General features: G+C 52.8%; 9 protein-coding genes across 13 annotated transcripts; 2 read left to right on the top strand and 7 right to left on the bottom strand.

Annotated features, from left to right (window-relative positions):
* Positions 1 to 1,138: 1,138 nt before the first annotated feature.
* On the bottom strand, positions 1,139 to 4,812 carry PV05_04776. 5 transcript variants are annotated; one of them, XM_013461221.1, is made up of 4 exons: positions 4,107 to 4,246; positions 3,905 to 4,049; positions 3,800 to 3,846; positions 1,139 to 3,723 (listed from the first exon to the last, which is right to left on the bottom strand). In XM_013461221.1, exon 4 carries the CDS (start codon positions 2,844 to 2,846, stop codon positions 1,734 to 1,736), a length of 1,113 nt encoding a protein of 370 aa, XP_013316675.1. In that variant the 5' UTR covers positions 2,847 to 3,723; positions 3,800 to 3,846; positions 3,905 to 4,049; positions 4,107 to 4,246; the 3' UTR covers positions 1,139 to 1,733. The 5 variants fall into 5 exon arrangements, with proteins under 5 accessions (XP_013316675.1, XP_013316674.1, XP_013316676.1 ...); XM_013461220.1 differs by having other exon boundaries at positions 1,139 to 3,846; XM_013461222.1 differs by having other exon boundaries at positions 1,139 to 2,705; positions 2,772 to 4,812.
* Positions 4,813 to 5,271: 459 nt separating this feature from the next.
* Positions 5,272 to 8,529, bottom strand: PV05_04775 (uncharacterized protein). The gene has a single exon (XM_013461217.1). The coding sequence runs from the start codon at positions 8,070 to 8,072 to the stop codon at positions 5,733 to 5,735; it is 2,340 nt and encodes a 779-aa protein (XP_013316671.1). The 5' UTR covers positions 8,073 to 8,529; the 3' UTR covers positions 5,272 to 5,732.
* A 433-nt stretch (positions 8,530 to 8,962) lies between these two features.
* Positions 8,963 to 12,984, bottom strand: PV05_04774 (AMP deaminase). The gene is made up of 2 exons (XM_013461216.1): positions 11,010 to 12,984; positions 8,963 to 10,960 (listed from the first exon to the last, which is right to left on the bottom strand). Exons 1-2 carry the CDS (start codon positions 12,774 to 12,776, stop codon positions 9,530 to 9,532), a joined length of 3,198 nt encoding a protein of 1,065 aa, XP_013316670.1. The 5' UTR covers positions 12,777 to 12,984; the 3' UTR covers positions 8,963 to 9,529.
* Positions 12,985 to 13,084: 100 nt separating this feature from the next.
* On the bottom strand, positions 13,085 to 14,464 carry PV05_04773 (uncharacterized protein). The gene has a single exon (XM_013461215.1). The coding sequence runs from the start codon at positions 14,458 to 14,460 to the stop codon at positions 13,420 to 13,422; it is 1,041 nt and encodes a 346-aa protein (XP_013316669.1). The 5' UTR covers positions 14,461 to 14,464; the 3' UTR covers positions 13,085 to 13,419.
* A 151-nt stretch (positions 14,465 to 14,615) lies between these two features.
* On the bottom strand, positions 14,616 to 16,175 carry PV05_04772 (uncharacterized protein). Its single transcript, XM_013461214.1, has 3 exons — positions 15,428 to 16,175; positions 15,026 to 15,372; positions 14,616 to 14,974 (listed from the first exon to the last, which is right to left on the bottom strand). Exons 1-3 carry the CDS (start codon positions 15,963 to 15,965, stop codon positions 14,735 to 14,737), a joined length of 1,125 nt encoding a protein of 374 aa, XP_013316668.1. The 5' UTR covers positions 15,966 to 16,175; the 3' UTR covers positions 14,616 to 14,734.
* A 229-nt stretch (positions 16,176 to 16,404) lies between these two features.
* PV05_04771 (uncharacterized protein) lies at positions 16,405 to 19,423 on the top strand. Its single transcript, XM_013461213.1, has 2 exons — positions 16,405 to 16,687; positions 16,734 to 19,423. The coding sequence occupies exons 1-2, from the start codon at positions 16,682 to 16,684 to the stop codon at positions 18,579 to 18,581; spliced, it is 1,854 nt and encodes a 617-aa protein (XP_013316667.1). The 5' UTR covers positions 16,405 to 16,681; the 3' UTR covers positions 18,582 to 19,423.
* PV05_04770 (uncharacterized protein) lies at positions 18,637 to 20,586 on the bottom strand (the record flags this gene model as incomplete). Its single annotated transcript, XM_013461212.1, has 6 exons — positions 18,637 to 18,876; positions 18,930 to 19,596; positions 19,649 to 19,760; positions 19,811 to 20,067; positions 20,120 to 20,161; positions 20,219 to 20,586. 6 exons carry the CDS (start codon positions 20,584 to 20,586, stop codon positions 18,637 to 18,639), a joined length of 1,686 nt encoding a protein of 561 aa, XP_013316666.1.
* An 858-nt stretch (positions 20,587 to 21,444) lies between these two features.
* PV05_04769 (uncharacterized protein) lies at positions 21,445 to 23,191 on the top strand (the record flags this gene model as incomplete). The annotated part of the gene is made up of 4 exons (XM_013461211.1): positions 21,445 to 21,570; positions 21,626 to 21,761; positions 21,820 to 21,874; positions 21,942 to 23,191. The coding sequence occupies 4 exons, from the start codon at positions 21,445 to 21,447 to the stop codon at positions 23,014 to 23,016; spliced, it is 1,392 nt and encodes a 463-aa protein (XP_013316665.1). The 3' UTR covers positions 23,017 to 23,191.
* Positions 23,192 to 23,635: 444 nt separating this feature from the next.
* On the bottom strand, positions 23,636 to 24,933 carry PV05_04768 (uncharacterized protein; the record flags this gene model as incomplete). Its single annotated transcript, XM_013461210.1, has 2 exons — positions 23,636 to 24,847; positions 24,919 to 24,933. 2 exons carry the CDS (start codon positions 24,931 to 24,933, stop codon positions 23,636 to 23,638), a joined length of 1,227 nt encoding a protein of 408 aa, XP_013316664.1.

Here is a 24,933-nt window from a genome sequence, read left to right as displayed (position 1 = left end):
ATCGAGAGCATCGGTGACCGTGCGTCGTCAACTTGACCGGCACAGTCATTTCGTTCATTGCTTGAGGATTGGGAGATGGATTGGGAAGATGGGTTGGGACAGGATATGAGGGAGACTGGGTAAAGGCAGGCGTGGGCAGGGCATACAATAAGAAGGACGCATCTTGACTGCGGCTGAGCGCGCCAACGCAGGCTCGCACGGCTCGCACGGCTCGTAGGCTCATGGTTGACAAAACGAACGTCAGGGATTCCTTGCCAGGCCTACCAACCCTTTGAGCTAATTTGTGGCAGCATAGGCGACCTGCAGATATTCAGACAAGGGTCGAAAGATTTCCGTCTTATGGCCTACCATGAAGATTTAATAGGAGCCCAATCACAAAATCATGGCATCCGATTCCCCAGCAAAAGCAGCATTTCTCGTCATACAGATAAGTTGAAAACAGCAACGCTTTTTCTGGTTACTCAGCACTCAGGAAGCCCAGTCATAAGGACTGCTGTTAATTCTTCGTGGGTGAAGACATATGTGTACGATTCTGAAGGCCGCGTCCTTGTCTTTTGATGCTCGATGTCGCCGGCTCGCTCATGCTGGCTCTGGGTAGAATCGCCGTTTAACAAGGGGATATCGCGTGGTCATCAAGAGGAAAGTAGGACTGGCCATGACCGACCACGGCCGGCCTGAAGTTCGCGTGCTAGCGAGGCGTGGGCTTGACTTTGGTCAAGTCTGAGACGTGTTGCAAAGAGGAGCCGCCGGCTTAAGGACAGGGAGCGGCGATAAGGCTTTCACTCTGAGCCTTGTACGACCTTTCCGTACCTGCAACACTTGAGACGTGAAGAAAAGTACTCATCAAAGTGATCGAGTCACCAACGGTGATCATGCCGCTTTACTCAGACACTGGACGGAGGCCCGCCGCTTTACTCAAATACCAGGCGATCCGACTCAGCCTCGTCGTGAGTTGCTCAGCCTTACTACGTAGTATGCCTGCTCAGGCCGCCGCTTCTGCTGACCCTCACCCTCACCCTCCTCATCCTTCTCACCACCGGTGCTCAATCACGTCTCTCGGCCCTCCTGTCATTAGTAATCAATTGGCGTCTTTGATCGAGAATGGAGGAGACTATACACATCTAGTCAAGACCATCAAGGGAGGGAAGACATTCCTCCGACAAACCTATCTATCTACCAAGGAGGTATCTATACCCATTCGTACTGACTTCTATCTACATACTCGTACTGATCTTCCATCTACACACTCCCCATTGGCTTCCCATCTTTGACGAAAACATTTGATATTGGAAACCGTTACAAACCCAGCCGGTACTTACGCCATGCCCGCGAATTGAAGACTATCCTTTGCCCTTTTCCCTTTCCCCTGTGAGTGTCCGTCGAACTCCATATCATGCCATACCATCAACGCCGTCCCCGATCCCATTGCCAAACCCATGTTATGACCGAGTCCGGGTTTTACGCTTTGCAGCGTCTTGCCTTTTCTTCTTCTTATCCGTGCCTGCCATGATACTCAACTGGATCCTGAACTCCATTCCCCTTCCTCCACCTCTTTGCCAGACCCAAGCCAAGTGCAAAGACCGAATCCAACTCCAACCCCACGTCCCACATGTCCATGTTTGTATATCCACACACTCAACATATATGCTTTTGCACCGATACTTCTCCTCTCCCGTCCTCACAACATGATGTCAAGACGACAAGATGTCTGTCCTCTCCACGAACCCTTCCATCTACCGCCTCGGCCTCGGGCGATAGTCATCATCATCCACAATAACGACTTGTCCTCTCCCTGCGCCACCGCTCGTGCCTGGCCTTCTCTCCTCATACTGCTGCTGACGTCGTTGGACATTATAATCATCCCTCGCCCTCTCCAGCGCCGACCTCCCTGCATCCCCACCACTCACTTGCACCACCCCTCTTTCTCTTGGGTTATGCACAACGACAACATCGTTACGATCTCTCGTAGCAGGGCGAGGTCGGATCTCGACCACACGCGCCGGGGCCCGTTCCCTTTCCCTTTCCATCTCACGTTCTTGACTCAATCTCTTCTCCCTCTCCTGACTCAAACGCTTCTCACGTTCCAGGATGTCTCGCTCCTTTTTCTCCAGCGATCGTTCCCGCTGTTCCTGATACAGCTTATCCTGGAGCTTGTTCACTTTGTCTTCCGCATACGCCGCGGCCCGCTCTGCCTCACGACGTTGCCGTTTCTCCCATGCCAAGTCGTCGACCAGCCTTTCAACTTCGTGATCTGCATTGGGTCGACGACGCTCGTATTCCCTCCTATGTCCACTTGGCTCACCCTCACTGGTGGTGACGTAGTACTTTCCACTATCACGTTTTGAGCCAGGATTCTCGACCTTTGGATACGCATCCTCGTCGTCTGGATCACGACGGTCACCATGGACGATCTTGACTCTACGGCCGCTGTCTCGTCGAGGAATCCGCTCGACGATATTGGCGACGTCATCATGACGATGTTTCCCCTTGTGCGGCAACTCCGGCGGCAAAGGGGCGTAGACATCCCCTTCCAGCCTGGACGACATGGGTCGATAAGGCCGTCTGGGCGGTGATGGTGGTGGTGGAGGCGATGGTGTCAGTGACGATGAGAAAGAAGGAGTCCGAATGTGTCGTTCGCGACGGCGGACAGGTTCTTCTTCGATGATATGAACCTTCTTCTTGCGGATCTTGAAGAGGTTGTAAAGCTTCGACCCCAGCGTCAGTCGTTTTCCTTCGGTAGATCGGGGATGGAGGATGCGATATGTACGCACCTGGGGTCTTCTTTCAATTACGACTGGTTCTGGTGAAGAGTCGTTGTAGCTGCTTCTGCGGCGTGGATCGGACATCCACACAAGAACGGATGATTGACGTCAAGCAAGGTGAATCTCTCCGAGAAGCATTGAGTGACGGTGGTCGGTGGGATGGTGAACAAGCAAATGGACGTTCTCCTCGAGTTTAAGACTTGTCTGATGGCGCCTGATCAAGAGGAGCGACGGTGACCGGCTGGGTTCAATCGAGTAAATATGACGATATATCTGAACGATAGTGTTTTCTCAAGAACTTGGTTTGACTGATGCCTAGAAGACAGTGACTCTCTTCAACCTGGGTGACAGTCGAGATATATTCAACTGCAAAGACATAGTCAGAGAGAGGTCTGTGGGTTTGCGATTGCACCCATGGTGACACCCTCCGGTCAGAAAGGTCTGGGTTTGCCACAAGTATATTCCGTTTAGAGCTTGTCAAGGCTGTGAAGCAGATCAAGTGATTCGTTGGGGCCGGTATAGACCTGACTAGGTTCACAAATACAGTAGAACGGATCGTGGCCGGGTCAGGGCGAAGGGGACCTTGATTGGGGACTTTGGCATCAATATGCAGGGGATGAGATCCTTCGGTACCAATGCACGGCTGTGAGAATTTTGTAGAACCCTAGTGGTCGAGTATGTGACGGCATCTTAGGCGACTGAGACCATAGATGCTGGTTCGCATTGACGAAAAGGCAGCAAGGTGATTTTGGCTGGTGTCTTTGGTCCGGGGGGTGTGGATAAGATTAGCCCGGTCAAAAGCGCACGCATGATTGGCAGGCGCAGTAAAGGTTTCCATCTTATGAAGAACGGCATTCTCTCAGCTGGGAATCTTGCAAGGGGCCGTAATTCACCCTGTTTGTCAGCCCCATGACGGGTGTTTCGTTTGCTTAGATGGCTGAGAGGTCGGACGGTGGCCTTTCTGGGTTATTGCGGCAAATTATGTCAGCAGTCCGAGGTACGTTGGGTGAAGCCGAGTGCGCCACATGCAGACCCACCATAGCCTAGGAATTTTGAGGTGAGTTCACGGTGTGATAAAGATGACCTGCCGACGCTGTTGGCCAAAAATGTCCTGACTTCCTGTAAGGGGAAGGAGCTGCCACAATTGCGGTATCAGATGCTGATGGGAACTTCAAATTTGTGTGGCTGTGCGGCCCCCAACTTGTGACCGGTTTGGCTCGGTATCCTACCATCGGTACCAATGACTCGTTGCCTGCTGGAGCACTGCCAGCTTCTGTTGGAATGGACCTTGAGTGAAAGCAAAGTTAGTAGCGAATCGAGAAGCGGACATGGGAGTAGCCTTGCATCGACGATAGGACGATGGTTGGCTCATCGAAGTGATAGTGTCTGGAGGTAGGCAACAATGATGAGTACCCCGGTCGAGGTGCATTGGTAGGTAACGAGATACGGTCGTTTCCATGCATGTGGCCATCACCAGCCTTACCATCAAGAGCTCGTATGTAAACGCTCAATGCCCGCGTATCAGTAGCTGAAGGGTCATCGATGCTGTTTTGCACTTCAGCCGCACGGGTACGCACGTCGGTTTCTGTTGTCTCGTTTCGCAGTGGACAAGACTTGGCGTATGCGAGAGAATCGCCATCCCCGAAGTCGTGCTCAATATTGGGCAGCGAGCACTGACCTCCGCTAAGACGACCTAGTCACCAGAGAGCAACAGAGACAGCGGAAACTTTGTTTCCGTCGGCTGTGGTGGTGATTTTGCTGACCTTGGTGGGAAATTCACGCCAAATTTCTCGTCCCAAGTGCGTGCGCCGGGACGCCTGAAACGCACGCCGCGGTGTTTTTGCACTTTACGCACACACAAGGATCGGCTGCCCCGAGTCAGACATATTGAGGGGTGAATTCAGTAAGGAGGTTGCGTTCCTCTCGAAGAAAGATTGACCGGCGATGATGTGAAACGGTGTTATTGGGTCGAATGGCCATGGAACAAACCATCGCCGACAGCAGAAAAATGCTCCGGGTGTTGGACGGGGGCCACTGAGGCCTGTCGCGCTGAGGACAGGGGTTTTTCTAGGCTGCCGAGCCCACCATACAACAGGGTTCTCTTGACTTACTACGGAGGTATGCCAGTATGGTACCATCGAGGCCATGTAGTGGCCGTCTCTTGGCAAGGCAGACTCGCTCTTTCGACTGGAGGACGGTCATGAATTGCACATAGGTGAATTCAACCATCATGGCGATGAAATTAGACTCCTCGAGGTCGGTTCGAGAACAAGTGTGAATAATGGTCTGATGGAGGGAAAGGGAGAGATTTTGCTAGAGTGAAAAGTGATAAGTGATCAGAGGAAGACATTTTTACTCCGACTCAATTGTGACCGACTTGGCCTACGCGCCTCATGGCAGGTCACTGGCAGGTGTCCGTTGTGCCTGCCGCATGCCGTGGCCTGGCTTGATTACACTGGTAGTTGTGTTCACGGAAGAAGTACAATTCTTCCACCTTTCAAGACCCGAATACACGTCATCAACTCATCATTCGCATGTAAAATGGAGGTATGTACTGTATACAATTTACCAATCCAAGCTCTAACAGCTACCACCTAGGTACCTATAGGTACCTATAGGTAGCAATATTCCGAGCATTCATTCAGGCCAAATCTTGCGCTGCCCTGCGCTTCAGTCTAACAGCGTCAATCCCCAAGAATTCGATACCCAAACGCTCTTCAGAGCAACCATGTCCGCTCTATTCAAGCAATCGCAAACGATGAATCTGTAGTCGGCGAACAATGCCATGACAGGTGGCCCACTGACCATCATCGCCTCTTTCCGTTGGTACCATGCAGCCACAGAATGTACTCATCCAGGAAAGACACCAGGTTCAAACACCAGGTCCGACGAGAAACAAATCCTGGCATTACAGGCAAGCACCGAAATGGAACCATCCAAAAAGTCGGAATGACCATGAAAGGCAGGGGATTACTGGCCCCAACTACCTTTTCTCGCTCTCGCACCCCAATCCTCATCCGCACCGAGGGCAGCACGTCGTCGCTCATCTGCGAAATTGGGACTCTGTCTTGCCCATTCGCGGACATACAACTTCAACGCTTCCCAGCGTTTGCATCGGCCACCCATGACTTGACTTTCATCGCACCCGTCGCCTTCGGGTGCGCCAACATAACCCTTGGCGTCGGCCTGGTAATCATCCTTCCGCAACTCTTCAAGCGGGATCCTGCTGATCTTGCTCAACTCTTCGTCAAACATGTGTGCCAGGCTGGGGTATCCAAGACTCAAGTAGTTGTAGATTTGTGTAATGACTCGCGGCGGGAATTCTTCTTCGATCTGCTTCTCCAGTTGCAGTTTCTTGTCGATTGTGTTCGTAAACTCATCGCCGTCTTGACTACGAGGAGGCGTGAGCGGAAGAAAAGATATGCCAGACACTGGCCGCCGTCGACCCGGGGTGTGAGACCCACGACCAGGCGTGTGCGACCCCCGAGCAGGCATCGCCGTCTCGAAAGGATTCCACCTCTCTGTTGCCGGAGTTCCAGGGGCAGGTGTTTGGATACCGCTACGTAGTCCATCTCGTGGGGACTGAGGCTGCCACATCCCGGCCTGGCACATACCCATCCATAGACCTCCGCTGCCATCATTCTTGGTTTTGGTGTCGGAGATCCACAAATGCGGGCTCCCGGGATCTCTAGATTCATCGTCACTATCGGCGTTCCGTGGTCTCGGAGGTTGGTCTGGGTCGCATCGGGTCATTTTCGGCGATATTGTGAATGGGAAAACAAGGTCGTCACCCAGCATTGGCGGTGATGCCGCCGCTCGCATACGAGCAAGTTCCGAATCCTCATCTAGCGGTTTGGGCTTCTTGCTCTTTTGCGGTACTTTTGCTTCTCTGGCATGCCGTGCCGCGACAGCCGCAGCACTGAACCGGCTCGCACTTGCTGTATCGGCGTTGACGTCTCTCTTCGTCCTCTCCAGTTGTTCGTGGTGTTTTCGCATGCCCTCCAACGCGAGATCCAGTTCTGCCGCCGATGATCGTCGGAATGTGCGGGCATCAGCCCCGCTTTCCCCCTGGAACATGGGAACCGGAAGAGGGCCATCTTCATCGTCGTCCTGAGTGAATGCAAAGTGATCCACAGGCTCATGAGGTCGCTCGTTGATGTAGGCGGCCATAGCCGCTTCTTGTAATTCTGCTTCGGTCACCGTTTCGCTAGCCAATCGAAGAACATACTCGGTATAGTTGTCTTTTTCACTAGATTGGTTGTCGTCCTTTCTAGGGTCGGTCTCGATCGAGGAAGTACAGTCGCTCAAGGATGGTGTTTCAGATTCCTCGGTTGTAGACTCGATCATAGGCAAGTCTGGGACTTGGAAGGAATGCTGACGGCTTTGCCCAGACTGTTTGCGGACGAGCGCTGCTGCAGAGAAGCGTGACTCTCCAACGCCAGCGCTCTCATCAACCGTTTCTTCTTCGCTCAGTGACGGTGATGGCGGTGGCCGACTTAGAGCAGTCTCTTTAGACGGATAGACACGTCGATAAGAGCCCTTGGCCGTCTCCAACAGCTCCGGTTCCCACTTTCGTGGCCCTGAAGAAGCCCGACTAGATGCCAGCGAGTCACCCGATGGCAGAGGCTCTGCGTCGGCGTCGTCTGAGTCGCCGGTATCCCTCCTTCTTCTCGTAGTTTTCGTAGTCTCAATAGGCTCCGGAACAAATTTTCGACGGGGACGTGGTGTCTGATTCTCATCTGCCGCATCAGTCTTCTTGTTCTTGCTACTCCACGTCGAGATTTCCACGGGCTCTGGTGCAAACTTCCGGCGGGGCCGTGAAGGAGCCTCCTCGTTTGGCTCTTCCTTGTCTTTACTGCTTCTTGTACTCGTTTCTATAGGTTCCGGTGCGAACTTCCTCCTAGAACTTCGTGTACTTGGCTCGACGGGCTCCGATGTAGAGTGTCTGGGTGTTGTCAAGGGCCTGCTGTTTGGAACACCAGGAAGTGTAGGATGGTCGTAGTGAGAGTAGGGGTGGTGCGGACTCGAGGACTTGGTAGATTGTCCGTTGGGTTCGTTGCCCTCAACGTGCTCCACGCTTTTCTTGCGGCTGCTTTTTACACTCTCTTCCACTGGCTGGGGTAGGAACTTTCGAGGTCTTGATTGCGGAGACATGGTATCGGTATTCGTATTTGAGACTGGTGATTCGTCTGGGCCAGGACTCGAGGAGGAAGAGGGGTGAGATGAGCCGTTAGTGAGTCTCGAACTTCGGGCAGTCGTCTCGAGAGGCTCTGGCATGAACCGCCTGGGCGGAGGCGGGGAAGAGGTCATGACCAATGGCGGTAAAATGGTAGGTTCAGGCCATGTTCCTATTCAGACACGGCAAGATGCCTAGCTAGGAGCACGCGAGCATTGGGTGTAAGGTAAGACGCGACTGCGTCCAGTGCGGGGGAAGGGAGGCTTTCGAGATGACAGTTCGGGTGTAGACGGACGGAAGTAGGGTTGTACAGAGAGAATATCGTAGGAGGAGTTGTGTGTGTAGGATGGTGATGACGGGCCAGTTGCAGACGATGATTTGCAAATCTAGCGAAGGCCCGGATTTGGAACGGCGGGGATCTGAGACGAGATGAGGTTGTGGATTCCGTGTGTGACAGGGCCAGTCAATACTTGTAAGTCATCAGAAGCAATGATGAAGTGCGAGCGAGAAGGCGAATGGGAAGAATACGAAAAGATAGTCGGACGGGCAGACCAGGGGATGAGAATGAAACCAGCAGCCGCGATGTCGCATGTCATGGAACAGCAGAAATCAGAAATCAGAAGCAGAAACCAGCAAACCCGCCATCATCAGCCAATTCTCCGTGATTGAATGCTGTTAGATTGATGGATGACGCTGTTGGCTTTCCCGCACGGCCTCCATCATCCCTTGCCCTTACTACGAGCTACGAGCTACGAGCTACCCAGCGAGCCAGCGAGCCAGTACTGTGTAAGCGGTCAACCGGGGACGTATCATGTAGCCGGACAGGTACCCGTTGGCGCCCATGATCCCCATTAATCCAGCGAGCGAACCACCTACGAGCCAGCCATGATGAGCCCCAAAGCACCGAAGCCGGGGACTTGTCTGAAGGCGAATCCACTCTCCCAAAGGTCTCGATCTCCCACATCTGAGACTCGCATCAAACCATCAGTCCACCCTCTGATGACCTGGATATTATGGAGTACTGTGATAATTTGAGTCCATAATAGAAAGAAATACTAGTATCTATGGCATACCAAATGTCTTGACAGTCGACAGAGCCTCCATCCATGTCAACCTCAACGCCATGTAGCAAGACAGACGGGATGCAATCTCACCAATTTGACGTTCAGGGATTACCTGCAAAGCATGCCGTTCAACAATCTTCCTTTTCCTCGACTTCTCCAACAAGCAGAAAGCCGTCAATAATCACCAACACGATTCTGACTCAGCCTTCTCGGGCTGTATAACCCGAATTGCTCCTGATAAGCTCTGATTAGATCGCGTCCTTCGGTTGCCGTCGCAAGATACTCGTAGACCTTCCCCAGGTTTGTCCTTTTTCGTGGGCTTTCCTCTCCTCACCGCATACAGCCGGCCGCCCTATGACTGTAGACTGCATGATTGCCCTCCGGTTCCACCCGAATTGTCCAGGTTTAGATTCAGCAATGCACATCCAAAGAAACATACCTCACCCTCTCGTCCATGCTTCGTCCTGCCTGACTGCTTATCTTGAGGTGCGATCGTGGCCTAGTGGGTACCTGACCTCGACAGAAGCTCAATCTGACTCTTCATCCTTGGCCATCTCCATATCCTCTCGGAGAGTGATCTTCGCCAGGCCTGGCTCTAGCTGCAAACTCGAACTCATTTCCGGCGCTGCCATGTCCGAGTTGCTCGAGCTAACTCGCAAACTGCGTCTCCTCTGCTGATGCACGAGTCCGGGGAAAGCGCGTGGCTCTTGGCCAGAGATGTGCGTGTCGGGATGTGATTGCGTGGGGTAAAAGGACGTGGCGCTCGACATCGTCCTGGGCCTCGTGGGTGAAGTATTACCCGTACCCCAGTCTATGGTAGCACTAGATCTCGTCTGTGGCAGTCTTGCTTGCTGTGCGGGAGGCACGGAGTCGGCGACGGTCGCGTAGAACTGTCTCGGAGATTCCAACCCTTTGTATACCTCGTCAATCGGCGTAGATAGGTCTGAAGGATCTGGAAGGTTTGGAGTGCACCGGTCATAATGGCTGTAATCTCGCGTGTACCTCGCAATGAATGCATGTTCCGCCTTCAAAGTCTCGTGTCTGAATGCCTCTCGCACGTCCGGCACATTACTTTTGGCCACATCGTTACCGAGCACACCTGGCAGGTAGCAATACTTGCCCAGCCATCGTCGTTTCAAGGACAGCTCGAAGCCGCACTGGTCGACCGAATGCTTGGCTAGTTCACACATGTCGACGGCGCTCAGTTTGTAGATCTGTGCTGCCACAGAATACTCCTCGATCAGCGGCTCTTTGGTGAACGCAAACTGCAACGGGTCGTCCGTCGACAAAGACACATTCAGACCTTTCTTGAAATAGCTGATGAATGGATTACGATCATAGGTCAGGAACAACGCATTGTTGCTGAGCGGTGACATGGCAATCCCAATCTGCTCCAGGTAAAAGACGTACTGCAGCAACGGAACCTTTCGAAGTACAATGCCGTGGCTGATACTATGGCAGCACAAGAGGGCTGCAGCTAAATGGTCGGTATCCCCAGCTTCACCACAATGCGGTCGAAGGAGGAACGTATTGAAGCCTCTCCTCTTACGCCACGCGTTGAGAGACGTCATATTCGCAAAGATGTAGTAAATCCAGTATCCGTACGGGGGATTTTGTTTGGTATTCCACTCTTTCGGTACCGGAAACTTGCGATACAGCCGTCTTTCCACTTTGCTCTCGTCGTCGACACTATCGAAACCAATCACTCTCTGCAGAAAGACGTGGAGTTTGGGATGGCTGGACGGGTCTTGCGTGACTTCAAACAGTGGCTGGAAAATGTTCCTCAGAATGTCCTCGAAATTCTCCATGGTCTTCAGCGACTTGTACAGAGCGTACAGTCGCGGGATCTGTATGAGCCAACGCACGTTATGGGAAAAGAGTTTGTTGTCAACAACCCATCCCGCAAGATTGTCCCACTCATTGATACTGCGACCGTAGATACTGATGCGCCATTCGACCTGCATACCAAGTTAGTTGGTGTGGAGGACCTCCTTCACAGGTACTCACCATCTGGTATTTGCTCGACTCCAAGTCGGAAATGACCTCGCGGGTGATCTCGGCAAGGTATCGTCCTTTGATGAAGTTGTCCGTCTTCAGGAAGATATCTCTCAGCCTGGATTGTCCAATAGGATTGTACTTCAGATTGAACTTGTCAAAACGATGAAATGAGTCGGTATGAGCATGCATATCAAGGGTGTCGATGCTCAAATCATATGCCGTGAGGTGGATACTTTCAAACACTTCACGGAGTGTCAGTTGCTTCCCATCACGATCAATCACCACTTCATCGGGACACTTCTTCATCTTGCTCTTGATAAAGCGCAACAGATGCTTCTGATTCATGCAAGCCGAATGATGCACGTGAGTGTCGACTTTTCGTACGTTGTAGAAATCGCGGTGCGGCACTTTTTTGGTATCTGCCACTTCCTGATATTCATTGAGTAAGGTGTACAGGTTATATCGCCCTTCCAGGTATTGAAGGCGGCGGTAGGCGAAACTTTTGGCTGGCCCATCTGAAGCAATATCCAGGATCGTGTCCATCGCCACGTAGTAGTCCCGCAATGTAGGGACCGCAACAATCGGCCTACCTCTATCGTACACTTGAAAGATGCTGCCTTCGTCCATTTCGTATTTCAAAGGCCGCTCTTCCTTGCCTGGAATAAAGCACTCATCAAGATCAAAATCTTCGCCAATGGAGTGGCCCGGTTTGCGAGGATGCTTGGAAGCGGATGGTGATGGCGGCCCCCTGTCGGAACCAGCTTGACTCGCCCCCGTCGGCCACTTGTGTAGTTCGCTTCGGTACACATCTCCATGCGCCCTTGCATCAGCCATGTAGAGGCTGCTAGAGGTGCTATTAGGAGCGATGTAGTCCTGATGAGGCTCGCGAGCTTTCTGCTCATTCCAGACCGGATTCGGCGGCGGGGGATAAACCTCCCAATTTTCGTCATCTCGTGGATTCTGTCCGGGACATTGGAGGGAGATTTTAAGATACTTCTGCCTCAGGTCGAGCAGGGTCTTGATTTTATCGCAGATGGACTGCACTTCACTGACGATGCTATCTTCACTCGGAGCGAGGCCTCCAGGACCAGAGCCCAAGCCCACACCAGCACCAGCCCCATGCATACCCTCGTTGGCCAGTAAAGGATCCTTGAATTCATGCGGGAGGCCTGGATGATGTCGATGATTTCGAGCGGCGGCATCAGCGACCAATGCCGGATCTGGCCGGGCACCCTGAAGGGGACCAGTTTGAGTCTGTAGACTGGGAAGAGATTCTTGGACTTTGGTCGATTGCACACTAGGACCTGCCCCGTGCTGGCTTGGGCGAGACTGTCTCGAAGCAGTGCTAGTCGTACGATCTAATGATACGTCACCATCCAAGGTAGCAGGCATCGTGTAGGACTTGCCCAACAACAACGGGCTGCCCATGTCCTTTTCGGATAACGTATCCATTCGATGGCGTTGATAGATGAGCTTGGCATCCACATAGGTGTCACGCTTCTCGTTAGCATAGTGATAGAATGGATGTGGCAATTGTTCGTCTTCCTGGAGGTCGTCTGTGTCAGACGTTTCACCGGTTTCCGAAGTATGGGACTGAGATTTTTCATTATGCTCCGGTTGCTGAACGAAGGCTTTACGGGTGCCAGTCCTTGAAGCTCGTGATTCCTCGTGCATGCCTGACACGCGTGTTTTCCAGTCGTACTCGTCGGCCTCTTCGTCCGAATCGGCGTCCATATTGTGTTGTCCAGGCGGTAACGAAGGTCTGCGGGTATCCATGGCTAGATGGTGTTAAGGTGGGCTGCCCGGGTGCAGACAGCCCGTTTCTGAGCAATTTCAGCCAATTGGATGCAGTGAGGATGGAATGCTAAGAGGGAGATTGTTTGTGGGGGTTGACAAAGAAATGGACTAATCAATGCACTCGATAGTCCGGATAACAATCCTCACATTCCACGAGTAAGTATTGAAGTGTCGGATCACAAAGAAGGCCGGTCATTTTGGTTCTTGAGAGAATCGATGGCAATATAAAACACGGGGACGTCGAGAATTCTTGGCGCAGCATGTGAATCCTTGCAGTGACTCAGTGACTCGGTGAGAACTTTGTCCATTGATTTACCTCATCAAAGCAACGTGATGAGCAACATCGCGTCTCATCCACTGTACGAAGTACGTGCTCCCACTATCGGCCACCCCCGAGCACCGCAAACCGCAGAACTACCTGGTATGGAATGAAGTGGTCGTAGAGTGGTTGCCTAATCCGGCAGTACGAGGCCCGTCTCTATCTCGATTTCTCATGGCAAAAAGTTCGACTAAATGAGTAAATGTGGGATATATCCTAATAACGCCGTCGCTAAGCATTGCAGATCAAGTCGCTGGCATATGCATTCGTCGGGTCGCCAACAGCAACAACAGAGGTCGTCTATCATGCCTGAGCCTCCCTCGGTCCGACCCCCCTCAACAGTACTACAGTGTTCCCATTGATGAGAGCCTTCCCGACCTTCTCAGAGAACTCCAGTAGTCTTCCCGCTTCGACGTGATACACTCTTAACTTCTGCTCCTCCGTCTCTACCCTGTTGTTCACGTTTGCGACCTGCAGCCTCTTCGCAGCCTCATCAAGCAACCTACCCACGGGCCAATCTTGTGAGAAGAACAGATCCGCCCTAGGTAGTTTGCTCGTCGTACTCGCAGCCTCAGCCTCGACATGCAGATATACCCGTTTCTCGGAGGGTAGCTTGTCATCGCCTTTGGCGTTCTTTTTCAGGGTGTTCAACTCGGCCAGTTGCGCTGCGCGACTCGAAGGTTTGGGTTTAGGCCGTAGCGTCTCCTGCTGATTCTTGCCCCATTGTTTTAATCGTCCGAAGCCGAGCCTGATCTTTTCTTTGTTGCTTTGCATAGCGATGTCGATTGGTCTCGCTCCCAACGGTATGAGGTTCTTACAGTCGTGATCTTCCCGCATGCGGTGTTTCAGGCAGTAACCCCGATTACAGTGCTGGCAATGCACGCCCGTGTTTTGTAAAGTGTTGATGAATGTCTTGCATGTTGGATTGCTACATTGTACGGCGTTCGAATGGTCTGGTTTGGGTGTTGAAGTGCCTGAGGTTCGGCCGACGCTGTTGCGCCGTCTGTTGCTTGCCCATTCGCCTGCGCGAGGGCATTTATGTGCGGTCTCGGTTCGGTGGTCGAGGCAGAAGGTATGGTGGCAGGAGTCGCAGCGGAAGGGGAGGAAATCCAGTTGATGGCAGTAAGCAAACTCGCAGTGCCTGCCTATGGCTTCGACGTCGCTGTCCATGGCGGTGTATGAGGAGGGCTCGGGAGCGGGTGAAGGGGTCGACATGGTGACCAGACGATATATGAGTCTCAGTAGTGGAATACTAAGCAGATTGCCACTGTGGGCAAGCTCAGGCTGGCAAAAGCAGTCGTCACCACGGAGTACTGTGTAGGCAGAGGCGAGTTTTGGTTGCATAACAAGGCTGGAATCTTCCGGATCATGCCTACAAATTCCCCGCGCCGAGGCTGTGACTGAGCCTCGTCTTCCAAGGTTGGTAAGCGTGGCAATATGCAGGCTTAAGCGACGAGGCGAGAACTGGTATTGTCTGACGAATCTTTGACAAGAAACTGCTATAATATGTCGCCTATACACAGAAAATCTCGGCCGTCTGACTAGGATTGCTATACTGAGCACGACTGAGCAAGTACTTAGGTAGCGTCAAGGGCGTTTCGCGATGTCCACAGCGGTGTCAATCCCACAATAAGACTGCCTTGACAGTCTTGCCGCTATGGATGTCATCCGCGGCCTGTGCAATGTCCTTCGCTGGGTAAGTCTTGATCATTTGATCATAAGGAAACTTGTCGAGCTGGTGTGCCGTCAACAACTCGGGTAGAAACTCTTGAGGATAGCAGTCTCCCTCACAGCATCCGTGGTAGCTGCACCCTGAATTAACCATCTCGAAAATGTTGTACGACGCTTCCGCCGAAAGCTAGTCACAGTCAGTTCCTTGTACTTTGGATCGCATTAGACCACAACTTACGTCTCCTACGCCCACCGACACGACTTTCCCCTTTCTTGCAGCGCTGTGGATGAGTTCTTTGAGCACCGCGGGCCGACCTGTGGTGTCGATTGAACCATCAACCCCGTGCCCGTTAGTGATGTCCATCAAGACCTTCATGAGGTCTGGCCGAATTTTCGAATTGACTCCGTGAGTTGCCCCATATGCCCGGGCCATCTCAAGACGACTGCCGACTATGTCCACAGCAATCACCTTTTTCGGAGGTCGTTCGAGCAGCTTCAAAGCCATGATAGCCGCTAGTCCAACCGTCCCGACTCCCACAACAACGACTGTCATCTCAGATGTTGGGTTTATGACGTTTAGCATCGCTGAGAGGTGCAGTCAGCATGCAAGCACACGAAGAGGAGAAACGGCAATCAGTACCTCCAGCACCCGTCATCACTCCACACCCCAGAGGTGCCAATTTCTCGAAGGGGATATGCTTGTCGACCTTGACCAAGCCGTTCTCTGACACGAGAATATTTTTCGCGAAACTGCTTTGTCCAAAAAAGTGAGAAGTGATTCGTTTCCCGTCCGCCGTGGATGAAAAGGTCTTCGACCCGTCTAGGCGGCCTATGCCGAAGTTGTATTGGAACCACAAATCGCAATAAGAGGTCTCCTTGCGCTGGCAGTACTGACACTTGCCGCAACTCGTATAGCAGACAATAACATGGTCGCCGGGAGCGACCTTGGTGACCTCTGACCCAACGCGCTCCACAATCCCGGCGCCCTCATGTCCTAGTACAGCAGGAAATAGTTCTGGCATGGTCTTCTCCTTGGAGAAATTTAGGTCGGTGTGACAGACACCAGTGGCTTTGATGCGCACGGCGACTTCATCCGGTCGGAGATCATCGTTGAGCTCGACCTTTTGGTATTTGAAAGGTGCTCCAGGGCTGGACACCACCAGGGCTTCAGTTATCATGTTTAGCGATGTAATGTGAATTAGGGATGCGACGCGTCGTGATTGAGTATCAATGGTCAATGGATGTTCAGTAGAGCTCGGTGCTGTTGGATGGTCAAGCAAGTGGCGTGATATGTAAAGGCATTCCGTCCAGCCTATCTATCCCACATGGTGCAGCAGATGTTGTTCTCTCGCGAAAGCTTTGTTTTCCAAAACACCCTAAGACCTTCTCTCAGTACAAGTCGTAGAAGGATGTTGTCATCGAGGCCGGGAGGTGTGAGCTTCAAAGCTGGCCCACCAGTGCCCACCCTGCCCACTCCTGCCCACCGAGCCCATCGGCAAGCTCCCTCGGCTCCAGGGGCTTCCAGCGGGCACCTGGGGCACCTGAGCAAGTGTGACAGGCTTGGCGGATACTGGCGGCTAATGAGGCGGTCGAGCCTCTGAAACAGTTTGCCCTTCTACCACATCTCGAAACACAAGGCACCTAGGTGCAACGAGGGCTAACGCACCGACAGCCTGTTCGTTCTGGAGCATGGTGGCCCTTCTTCCAACACAAGCTGCCGACTTCCTTGCACCTATGGCAGCGTCTCATTTTCGACGTCTTAATTGCAGCTGCAGGGCATACAGGGATGGGCGGTTTAAGCGCGAATTGCGGGTTCAGAGCAGGATGGAGCTATCCGGATGCCAAATGAACCAGTCATGAAAAGTCTGAGAAGCCCCACGTCGAAAACCCTGAGATGGAGGTATGGCTCGGATTCCTGAAGAGAAATGCTCCTGCTTATTATTCAGAAAACTGTCCCTTTGGAACGAGCAGCAGATGATCTATGGTTGAAGTCGCAACTGCCGGCCCCAATGCTCCCAGTCGTCATCATCGGGGGCGGCCCTATCGGGCTTGTATCGTCTATCTTGCTGTCGCTGCAAGACATACCTCATTGCGTCTTCGAACAATTCCCAGGAACGTCAATCCATCCCAAAGCATGTGGACTGAATCAACGGACCATAGAGATCTTTCGACAGCTCGGAGTCGAAGAAGAGGTCAAAAAGCACAGAGCACCGCTGGACTCCGTTAGTAAGACGGCATGGTACACCAATCTCGGTCCCAATGGATGCGAGATCTATAGCCGAGAGGCATGGGGTGGAGGACGGTATCGCGATGAACACGAGCGTGCGAGCCCTGTTCAGTACAGTATTTTGGCCCAGATACGCCTCGAACCGATACTCCAGAGACGGGCACTGCAGCTGAACCCTGGCGGGATCCGATATAACACAAAAGTCATCGAAGTCGAAGAAAAGCAGGATCGAGTCGTGGTGACCGTGCAACGGAAGGATGGAGCGAGCGAGCAGATCGAGGCAAGCTATGTCCTTGGCGCTGACGGCGGCAGAGGGCTGGCAGAAAGTCTGGGGATTGAGTGGCAAGGAGAGCACGATATTGTCGATATGGTCACTGCTCACTTCAAGGCTGATATCACTTCTACCCATCCTGACAAGAGGGTGTTCATCTCGTGGATCATGAATCCCAAGCTCAAAGGTAGCCTGGGCGGTGGCTACCTATACCATCTAGGTCCTTATTATCCAGCGTGGGAACCACACGCTGAGTGGGTCTATGCTGCACCAAAACATCCTGATGATCCGGAGAAGTTCGATGCCCAATCCATGACTCAGCGGATCAAGACCAGTCTCGAGCTGCCTGATCTTGATATCGACCTGCTGAGTCTCAGTCATTGGATGGTCAATGCCAGGATTACAAATCGCTATCGCAGCCAAGGTGGTCGTGTCTTCCTGATTGGGGACGCCTGCCATCGCGTGCCACCTTGGGGTGCTCTTGGAATGAACACTGGTATTCAAGATGCTCACAATCTGATTTGGAAATTGGCACTCGCAACCAAGTCGGGTTCACCGAGTACTTACAATGCACTGCTCGACACGTACCAGGAAGAACGCCGACCAATTGCGCAGCGAGTTGCAACGAATAGTCTGCACAACATGCGGAATCATAGCAACATTATGGACAGTGCCGTGGGAATCACTGCTGACACGTCTACGGAGGAGAATTTTGATGCTCTGGACGCTTTCTTCGATTCAAGGCGTCCAGAACACCATGCGAAGAGAGAAGCGGTGAGAAAAGCAGGCGAAATTCTCGACTTGGAGTTTCATGCGCCAGGAATCGAAATAGGCTGGTTCTACCCTTCAGCTGACATCAACAACGAGGGCGCCAAAAGCCGACATGGTGGCCAACTTCTTAAAGACGGCTCTTTTAATATTACGGCTTATCATCCGTCCACGATTCCCGGCCACCACTTACCTCATGCCTATCTTCAACGCAAAGACGAGGTTATCTCCACGCGAGATCTTGTGAAGCTTGACCGCTTCGTGCTCCTGACGCAAACTGACGGCCTCTGGGACGAAGTTAGAAGTCATAATGTTGAGGTCGAGGTCATTGATGGGAAGAACAATTGGACAGACCGTGACGCCAGCTGGGCAGGTCTATGTGGGGTTGGGAAGGATGGAGCAGTTCTTGTGCGACCTGATGGCGTTGTGGCATGGAGATCCACTAAATTCGAACCCGAGGCTCTACATGGCTTCCCAGCATTGCTCAAAGCAATTTTGAAGCAGGATATGCCGCAGCCCGTATTGTGATGGCATCACAATGAGAAGTTACGCCTCTAGTGTCCAACCTTCCATGTCCGGAAGCCTAAGGGAGTATCGCATCTGCAAGATTTGCCACTGCAGCAAGAAGGGCCACATCCTCCTCTTGTCGGCTGAAGATCGACCTCCCCGTGCCATTGCCCCCGCTGGCGTCTGACGAGATCTTATATCCGTATAATGGGAGATCTGGCTCGCAAATAGTGCCAGGAGCGGGCAGGATACCCTCATTGAAGTATGCCCGAATCGTATTTGCAGTGCAAAGAGAAGGCTGTGCACCTGAGGTATGCTGTTAGGGCGTTAGCCAGGTTATCTAGTCTCCCGGAGAGTCGAAGTACTTACCCCGTAGCCATTGTGCTGCAACACGACACTGCCATCGAAGCCGGCACTTGTGTTCCTTGCCGACGCAAGAGGTGTGACAGGGTCATAGGTATTGCCGACAAGGAGGATCTGATTCTTGGTCTTGATCTGGAAGCTGCCAGAGTAAATCTCCTTTGCCTTTTCTTTCCACGTTGAGCACGCAAAGGCATTATCGGTGCCAAAGTCGAGGCCTCCAAACTTGCTTGACTCGCTCAAGGCCGTCAAGAGGGGCTCAAGCTCAAAGAGTGCCCTAGCGCGGAATGCTTGGTCGCCGCAAGTGATTGCAGCACCGACATGATCGTCGTTATCATCTGGATCGTACCAGTGCGAAACCGCGTCGAAGAACCCAGCGAGGTTTCCGGAAAACATCTCTGCAAACCCTTGCGCTAGCCACGGCCAATGCGATGGGTTGTACAGTGCCAGAAGGATGGCTGTTTTGACCTTATCGTAAGTGGCCATCTGGAAACCTTGCTCCGAGGAGTATGGGACAGGGTTGTATTTGAGCATGGCAAGGAACTGGTCGACAGCCATCTGCATCTCCTCCGCATCTGCAAAGTTGGATGCGAGCACGCAACCGTTACCGGCGGCAACGCAACCGGAGAATACTCCTGCGTAAGCGTCGTCCATGTTGATGAAACTTTCGGTTTCCCTGGACCATGTCAAACATTTCTACTTTCTGAGCAAGACGTGTGTTGACGTACCATCCAGAATAGTATTCATGCACGTTGATATTGCCGTCCAGAACGACTTTGTCCACTCTCTCTGGAAACATGGCAGCAAAAGTGGCTCCCAACAAAGTGCCCCACGAGACACCTGTTCATGTCAGCGGCCAGGGTGGTTATCAAGTTGACATGTGGGCTTACCATAATATCGAAGCAAGCCGTCTTCGCCAAGAGCATCTATGATCCGAACCATGTCGCGCGCAACGAACGCTGTTCCCAGAAGACCTCCGATACCTTGAGTGTTGTTGAGACAATGCATCGCCGTGATTTCCGAAGCAGCAAATCTTTGGCCAGTTGCAGCATCCGAGGAATTTGCTAGAGGCGAAAAAGGGGACAGTGCTTTTCGCAGGCTGTCGGAGCTGTAGCAGGAGAAAGGCAGCGTCTTGTTCACGCCTCTACTGCTTGTCAGCCGCATGTTCTATTCCAGGCGAAAGCAAGGACGTCACGAACCGAGGATCAAAGCCGATGATGTTGTGGTAGCCACCAGTGAGACTGTCTGAGGTCAGTTATCAAACAAGACAGCCTCCTGAGAACACAACAAAGACTCACGTCATCAAGGACTGTGCTTGCGAGATCACAGCGTGGACACCGCTTTCACCTGGTCCTCCAGGATTGAAGAGGATGCTTCCTTTGACGGGCTCCTTGACGGCGTCAATCTTGACGAGGGTCAAGGCCAGTGTGGTCAGGCATTCCGGCTCGGTGTAGTCGAGGGGGACGTCGAATTTCGCGCAGCTCAATCCTGCCATATTCTCCCCTGCCAGCTCAGAGCATTCGCTGGTCCAGTTGATCCAGCTGTCACCGACGTGACAGTCGATGCACAAGTTACGAGCCCCAACGTCGGCGAGAGACGCAGCAAAACCACTTGCACAGACTGCCACCAAGGCGGCCACAGCGAGGAGGAGCGGGAACGACTTCATTGTTGCTGCTTCGGTGAGAGGAAAGTCAAAGAAACGTCAAAGAACTGCAGTGGGTAGGTATATAAATAGGACGATTCTACCGTACCTCCTCGCCCTACCTTCTCTTGCAAGGCGGTTAACCCCTGGGGACTGTGGTGGTGAACGGATCGACATAGCAGCCTCGTGACCGCGTTACTGATCAAGGGCACCTCGTGTTCAAGAAGGGGTGTCCTCGACGTTGGGGATGGTGTCTGTCTAGTATCAAAGCAGAAGTCGTGCAGTGGTATAACAGTGCCCACCTAAACCTGAAACAAGTCATGGATGCTCATTTGAATGTTGGATATCTGAAGGTGACCATCAGTAAAACAATCGTTAGCACTGATGTGCACCTTGGCCATACATCTGCCATCAATGATTGATGAGACCGGGGTGACATACCTGACCATCGACAACGTATGGATGCTTCTATCCAGCAGCCATTTTCGCGGGAAAGGGGCTCCGCTTGGGCTTGTGCGGCTCAAGAGGCCCATCGGAAGCATTCCCTCCTACGCACATTTTGTCCTGACTAGGCCACAGGACCACAAAAGCTGGGGATCAACACAACCAAGGTACCCCATCTATCTGGGAGGAAGCGAGAGATAACTAGCTCGAATTATTCGATTACTAGTAGCGACAATGAAGCATAACGGCAGGCTGCCTTCTCAGCAAACTCCCAATCCGCTCACCTTCTCAACCTCTTCTCCCCCTTACGCTTCCATATTCCCATTGCTCCGAATCAGAAATTACGGTACCTCAACCGCCGTCCAACCTCTGGGATAGGTGCGGTCTCAAAAGCTTCCTTCCTTCCAGACTTCGAGTATACGGCGGTAGTGGAACGTCATGGGCACAAGGGACCACGCAATCTCCAAAGCAGCAGAGGCTAGCAGCAACCCGGCTACACTCTTTGCCAACAGTGAAGCAGGCCACCCCTCTTCCGAGGCGGGTGTAGCAAGGCCTACGCCAGGAGTGAGTCGAGGCAACTGTGGCAAACTTCGGTCCGTATCTGACTGGCCTGTGTTAGCTGGCGAAGAATCTCACTTGGGTGTCTATGCTTGCTGCCTGCGTTTCGCTGATGGCGACGTGGGAAGCGTTTTGCAGCACCATGGCAGCCGGACTTATAAGTGGTGGACCAGTTTCACTGGTACATGGCTTTATATGTAATACCCCTTGCACACAAAGATGCTCGGATTTGGGCCCTCTCTGACAGACTGACAGTGGCATTTTTCGGGACCATTGCCACTGCTCTTTCACTCTCCGAAGCGGCGTCGATGTAAGAACCGAGATTTGCAAAAATGCGTTTGTGACTCTTGAGATTTATGGGTGCTGATTTCTTGCAGGATTCCGTCCGCAGGTGGACAATATCATTTCGTGGCCGAACTCTCTCCTCGGTCGATCTCGCGACCCCTAAGTTGGGGTACAGGCTGGCTTACAATGTTCGGATGGCAATCCGTTGCTGCAAGCGCCCCTTTCCTGGCGGGGACCATGATCCAAGGACTTCTTGTGCTGAATGATCCTACCTACGTTTATGAGCGATGGCACGGAACTCTTCTTTACTGGGCTATCCTTGCACTCGCACTGGTGGTCAATATCTGGGGCATGCACATCCTCCCACAGGTCGAGAATGCAACCATGATTCTTCACGTTGGTCTCTTCATCGTCCTGCTCGTCGCCATATGCGTGGTCTCGCCGACGAAGAACTCTGCCTCATTTGTCTTTAGCGACTTCGAAAACGAAACGGGCTGGCAGAGCAATGGCGTGGCATGGTGCATTGGCATGCTGAGTTCTGCCTACGTTATGGTCGGCTACGACGGGGCGACTCATTTGAGCGAAGAGATGACCGATCCAGCAATCGGCGTCCCTCGGGCTATGATCGGCTCTCTTGTCATCAACGGAACAATGGGCTTCGCATTTCTGTTGGCTGTACTCTTCTGCATGGGCGACATTGCTTCCGCTTACGAGACCGCTACGGGGTTTCCGATTATTCAGATGTTCTACACTATCACGGGCAGCTTGAGCGCTGCGACCGCAATGTCGACGGCCGTGGTCCTCATGGCCACGCTTGCCACTATTCCCCTGGTCGTCTCTGCGGCTCGGACACTATGGGCACTCGCGCGAGACAACGCGTTCCCGTTCGCTCGCTTCCTTTCACGCGTCGACGAGAAGCGAGGAATTCCAACGTTGGCAATCATCACGACCACGCTCTTTCTTGCGCTGCTCGGACTTCTCAACATTGCAGCCACTACTGCCTTCAATGCCATCTTGTCGCTCTTCGTCGTGGGGCTCTACCTTTCATATCTGCTGCCTGTCCTCGCCATCCTGTGGCGTCGGATCAGCAGGCCGCAGACATTGGTGTATGGGCCCTTCAAGCTCGGCAGGTTTGGCACCTTTCTCAACATTGTCTCCGCCTTGTAGACGCTCTTCTGCTGCGTGTTTCTCCTTTTCCCTCCCTATCGGCCAGTCACCGCTCACAACTTCAACTATGCCTCTGTTGTCCTCGGTGGAGTTTTCATGTTGAGTGTGGTCTACTGGTTCTTGCGAGGAAGGAAGGTATATACAGGCCTGGTGATCGAGACTTTGGGACGCTCGGTGTCGCATATCCATGCTGGTTGAAAGGTTGGAAATGGCTCCGGGATAGACAGACAGCCAGACGGTGCGGTGCGTTATCGGAGTCCAGTATGTGCACTGTTCAGCTTCTTCTTGCGAGGGATTTGGAAGATTCAGATGGCACTTATGCATTGATGATTATCATGCAAGCAGAGAGATGCTTGTCAGTGCTTTTAATGTATCCGATCTTCAGCCCATACAAGTCCCAGCTAGGTTCTAGCCTGTGCCGAGCCTGAGAACCGACACGTATAATCAGGCAGGTCATTTCTCAAGCAAGAATTTGCGCCGAAAGAACTGCAAAACGATATTCTTTGTCTTATCAAGTATTGTCTCATGTAGGTTGCCGTCCCCGATACTGCGCCAAAGCCTCGCATGGCATTTCAAAGACGTATAATCAGGGATGTTGAGATACGTCTAGCTACGTTGATTACAAGTTGGGCCGAGGACAGGCGTTGAGCAAAGCCGCCACATCGTTCGCCGCTTTCTGCCCACTCTCCAGCGCGCCATCCACGAACCCTCTCCAGCCCTCCGCCCATTCGGCGCTGGCAAAGAAAATATTGCCGTGGGTCTTTTGAAGCTCTTGCTGGTACTTGGTCATGCACCCGCTACCCCAACAGCTCCAGGTGCCCTTGGACAGTGGGTCGCTCGTCCAGTCGTGCGTAAGGTAGGCTTCAACGTCGGCGTCTGGACGTATGTTGCGCTTGAACTGGTCGATTATGGTGGTGCAGTCTTGCGGATCTCGAAGAAAGCCGTTATATCCGAAGCCGATGCAGTATGTCCCGTCTGGACCGGACGCCTTGGTGCCGTTATGGTCGGAGAAGGAGAAGCAAAAGGGTGAATCGCCGTAGCCATCGCACGCGGCGAACCAGCCTGGCTCGGTGCGTGCAAGCTTGAAATGGATCTTTGCGCCCTTGTTGATGTGGCCTTGGGCAATGGCTTCGCGTTTCGCGGGGCTGAGCTCTGGAGTGAATTTGACGTCGCTCAGGCAGTTCAAAGGCACCGTGGACACGATCGCCTTAGCCTTCAAGATCCACTGCCCGTCCCGGGACTTGACAACGCCGATTCCTTGGGAACTGCCGTCGTCCGAGATGATCTCGGAGACTATGGTGTCCAGAAGGATGTCGCATCGCGCGTCTCGCAGGATGGACCGAGCGAAGGCGGTCATGCCACCTTTGCCCAGCTTGTAGATACCTGCCAGCTCGAAGACTTGAGCCATATTGTGCCCACCCAGAGCGTACCAGCGCAGAGCTTCGACGAAGCCGATCTCACTGCCGGGAGCACTTCCAAACGAATTGACCGTGCTTTCGAAGGATTCTTTATCGAGGGCGGGGAGATCGAGCTGGTCGAGGCGTCGTCGAACAGTAAGATGATCGTATTTCTTCCAGGGCGCCGTTGCACGGAATGGATCATGCGGGTAGGGCATAAGCTTCCTGCTGTCCATGCCGTCGATATCGAAGAACTTTTCGGCGACACTCTGTACGATTCGGCCGAACTCGCTGCCGTCGATCTCTTGCACCGGACCCTGGGCTTGTCGATAAAACATCTGCACCGCTTCAAGGGTGCCTGCAGATGTCTTGAGATGCTTGTGGAGGTTGTACCTGTGCAGCTCGTGGTACAAATGTGGTTGATTCCAATGCACCTGATAGTTTTCGTTAACGTTAGGGAGATTGGTCCATTATCTTTATCCTCGAAAGCTTTATCTGTACATACCCATGTTCCACCCAT

Source organism: Exophiala xenobiotica (assembly GCF_000835505.1).
Source record: "Exophiala xenobiotica strain CBS 118157 unplaced genomic scaffold supercont1.3, whole genome shotgun sequence".
Classification (NCBI taxonomy): domain Eukaryota; kingdom Fungi; phylum Ascomycota; class Eurotiomycetes; order Chaetothyriales; family Herpotrichiellaceae; genus Exophiala; species Exophiala xenobiotica.
The sequence above is the reverse complement of the archived record's forward strand: the minus strand, read 5'-3'. Positions and strand labels throughout refer to the sequence as shown.

Excerpts from the sequence above, each read along its gene's own strand:
- PV05_04774 (XM_013461216.1), bottom strand. The coding sequence starts at position 12,776 with ATGGATACCCGCAGACCTTCGTTACCGCCTGGACAACACAATATGGAC. Across the intron at positions 10,961-11,009 it reads AGTCGAGCAAATACCAGATG|GTCGAATGGCGCATCAGTAT; the intron begins GTGAGTACCTGT and ends CTTGGTATGCAG.
- PV05_04776 (XM_013461218.1), bottom strand. The coding sequence starts at position 2,846 with ATGTCCGATCCACGCCGCAGAAGCAGCTACAACGACTCTTCACCAGAA.
- PV05_04775 (XM_013461217.1), bottom strand. The coding sequence starts at position 8,072 with ATGACCTCTTCCCCGCCTCCGCCCAGGCGGTTCATGCCAGAGCCTCTC.
- PV05_04773 (XM_013461215.1), bottom strand. The coding sequence starts at position 14,460 with ATGCAACCAAAACTCGCCTCTGCCTACACAGTACTCCGTGGTGACGAC.
- PV05_04772 (XM_013461214.1), bottom strand. The coding sequence starts at position 15,965 with ATGATAACTGAAGCCCTGGTGGTGTCCAGCCCTGGAGCACCTTTCAAA. Across the intron at positions 15,373-15,427 it reads AGTGATGACGGGTGCTGGAG|CGATGCTAAACGTCATAAAC; the intron begins GTACTGATTGCC and ends TGCACCTCTCAG. Across the intron at positions 14,975-15,025 it reads TGTCGGTGGGCGTAGGAGAC|CTTTCGGCGGAAGCGTCGTA; the intron begins GTAAGTTGTGGT and ends GACTGTGACTAG.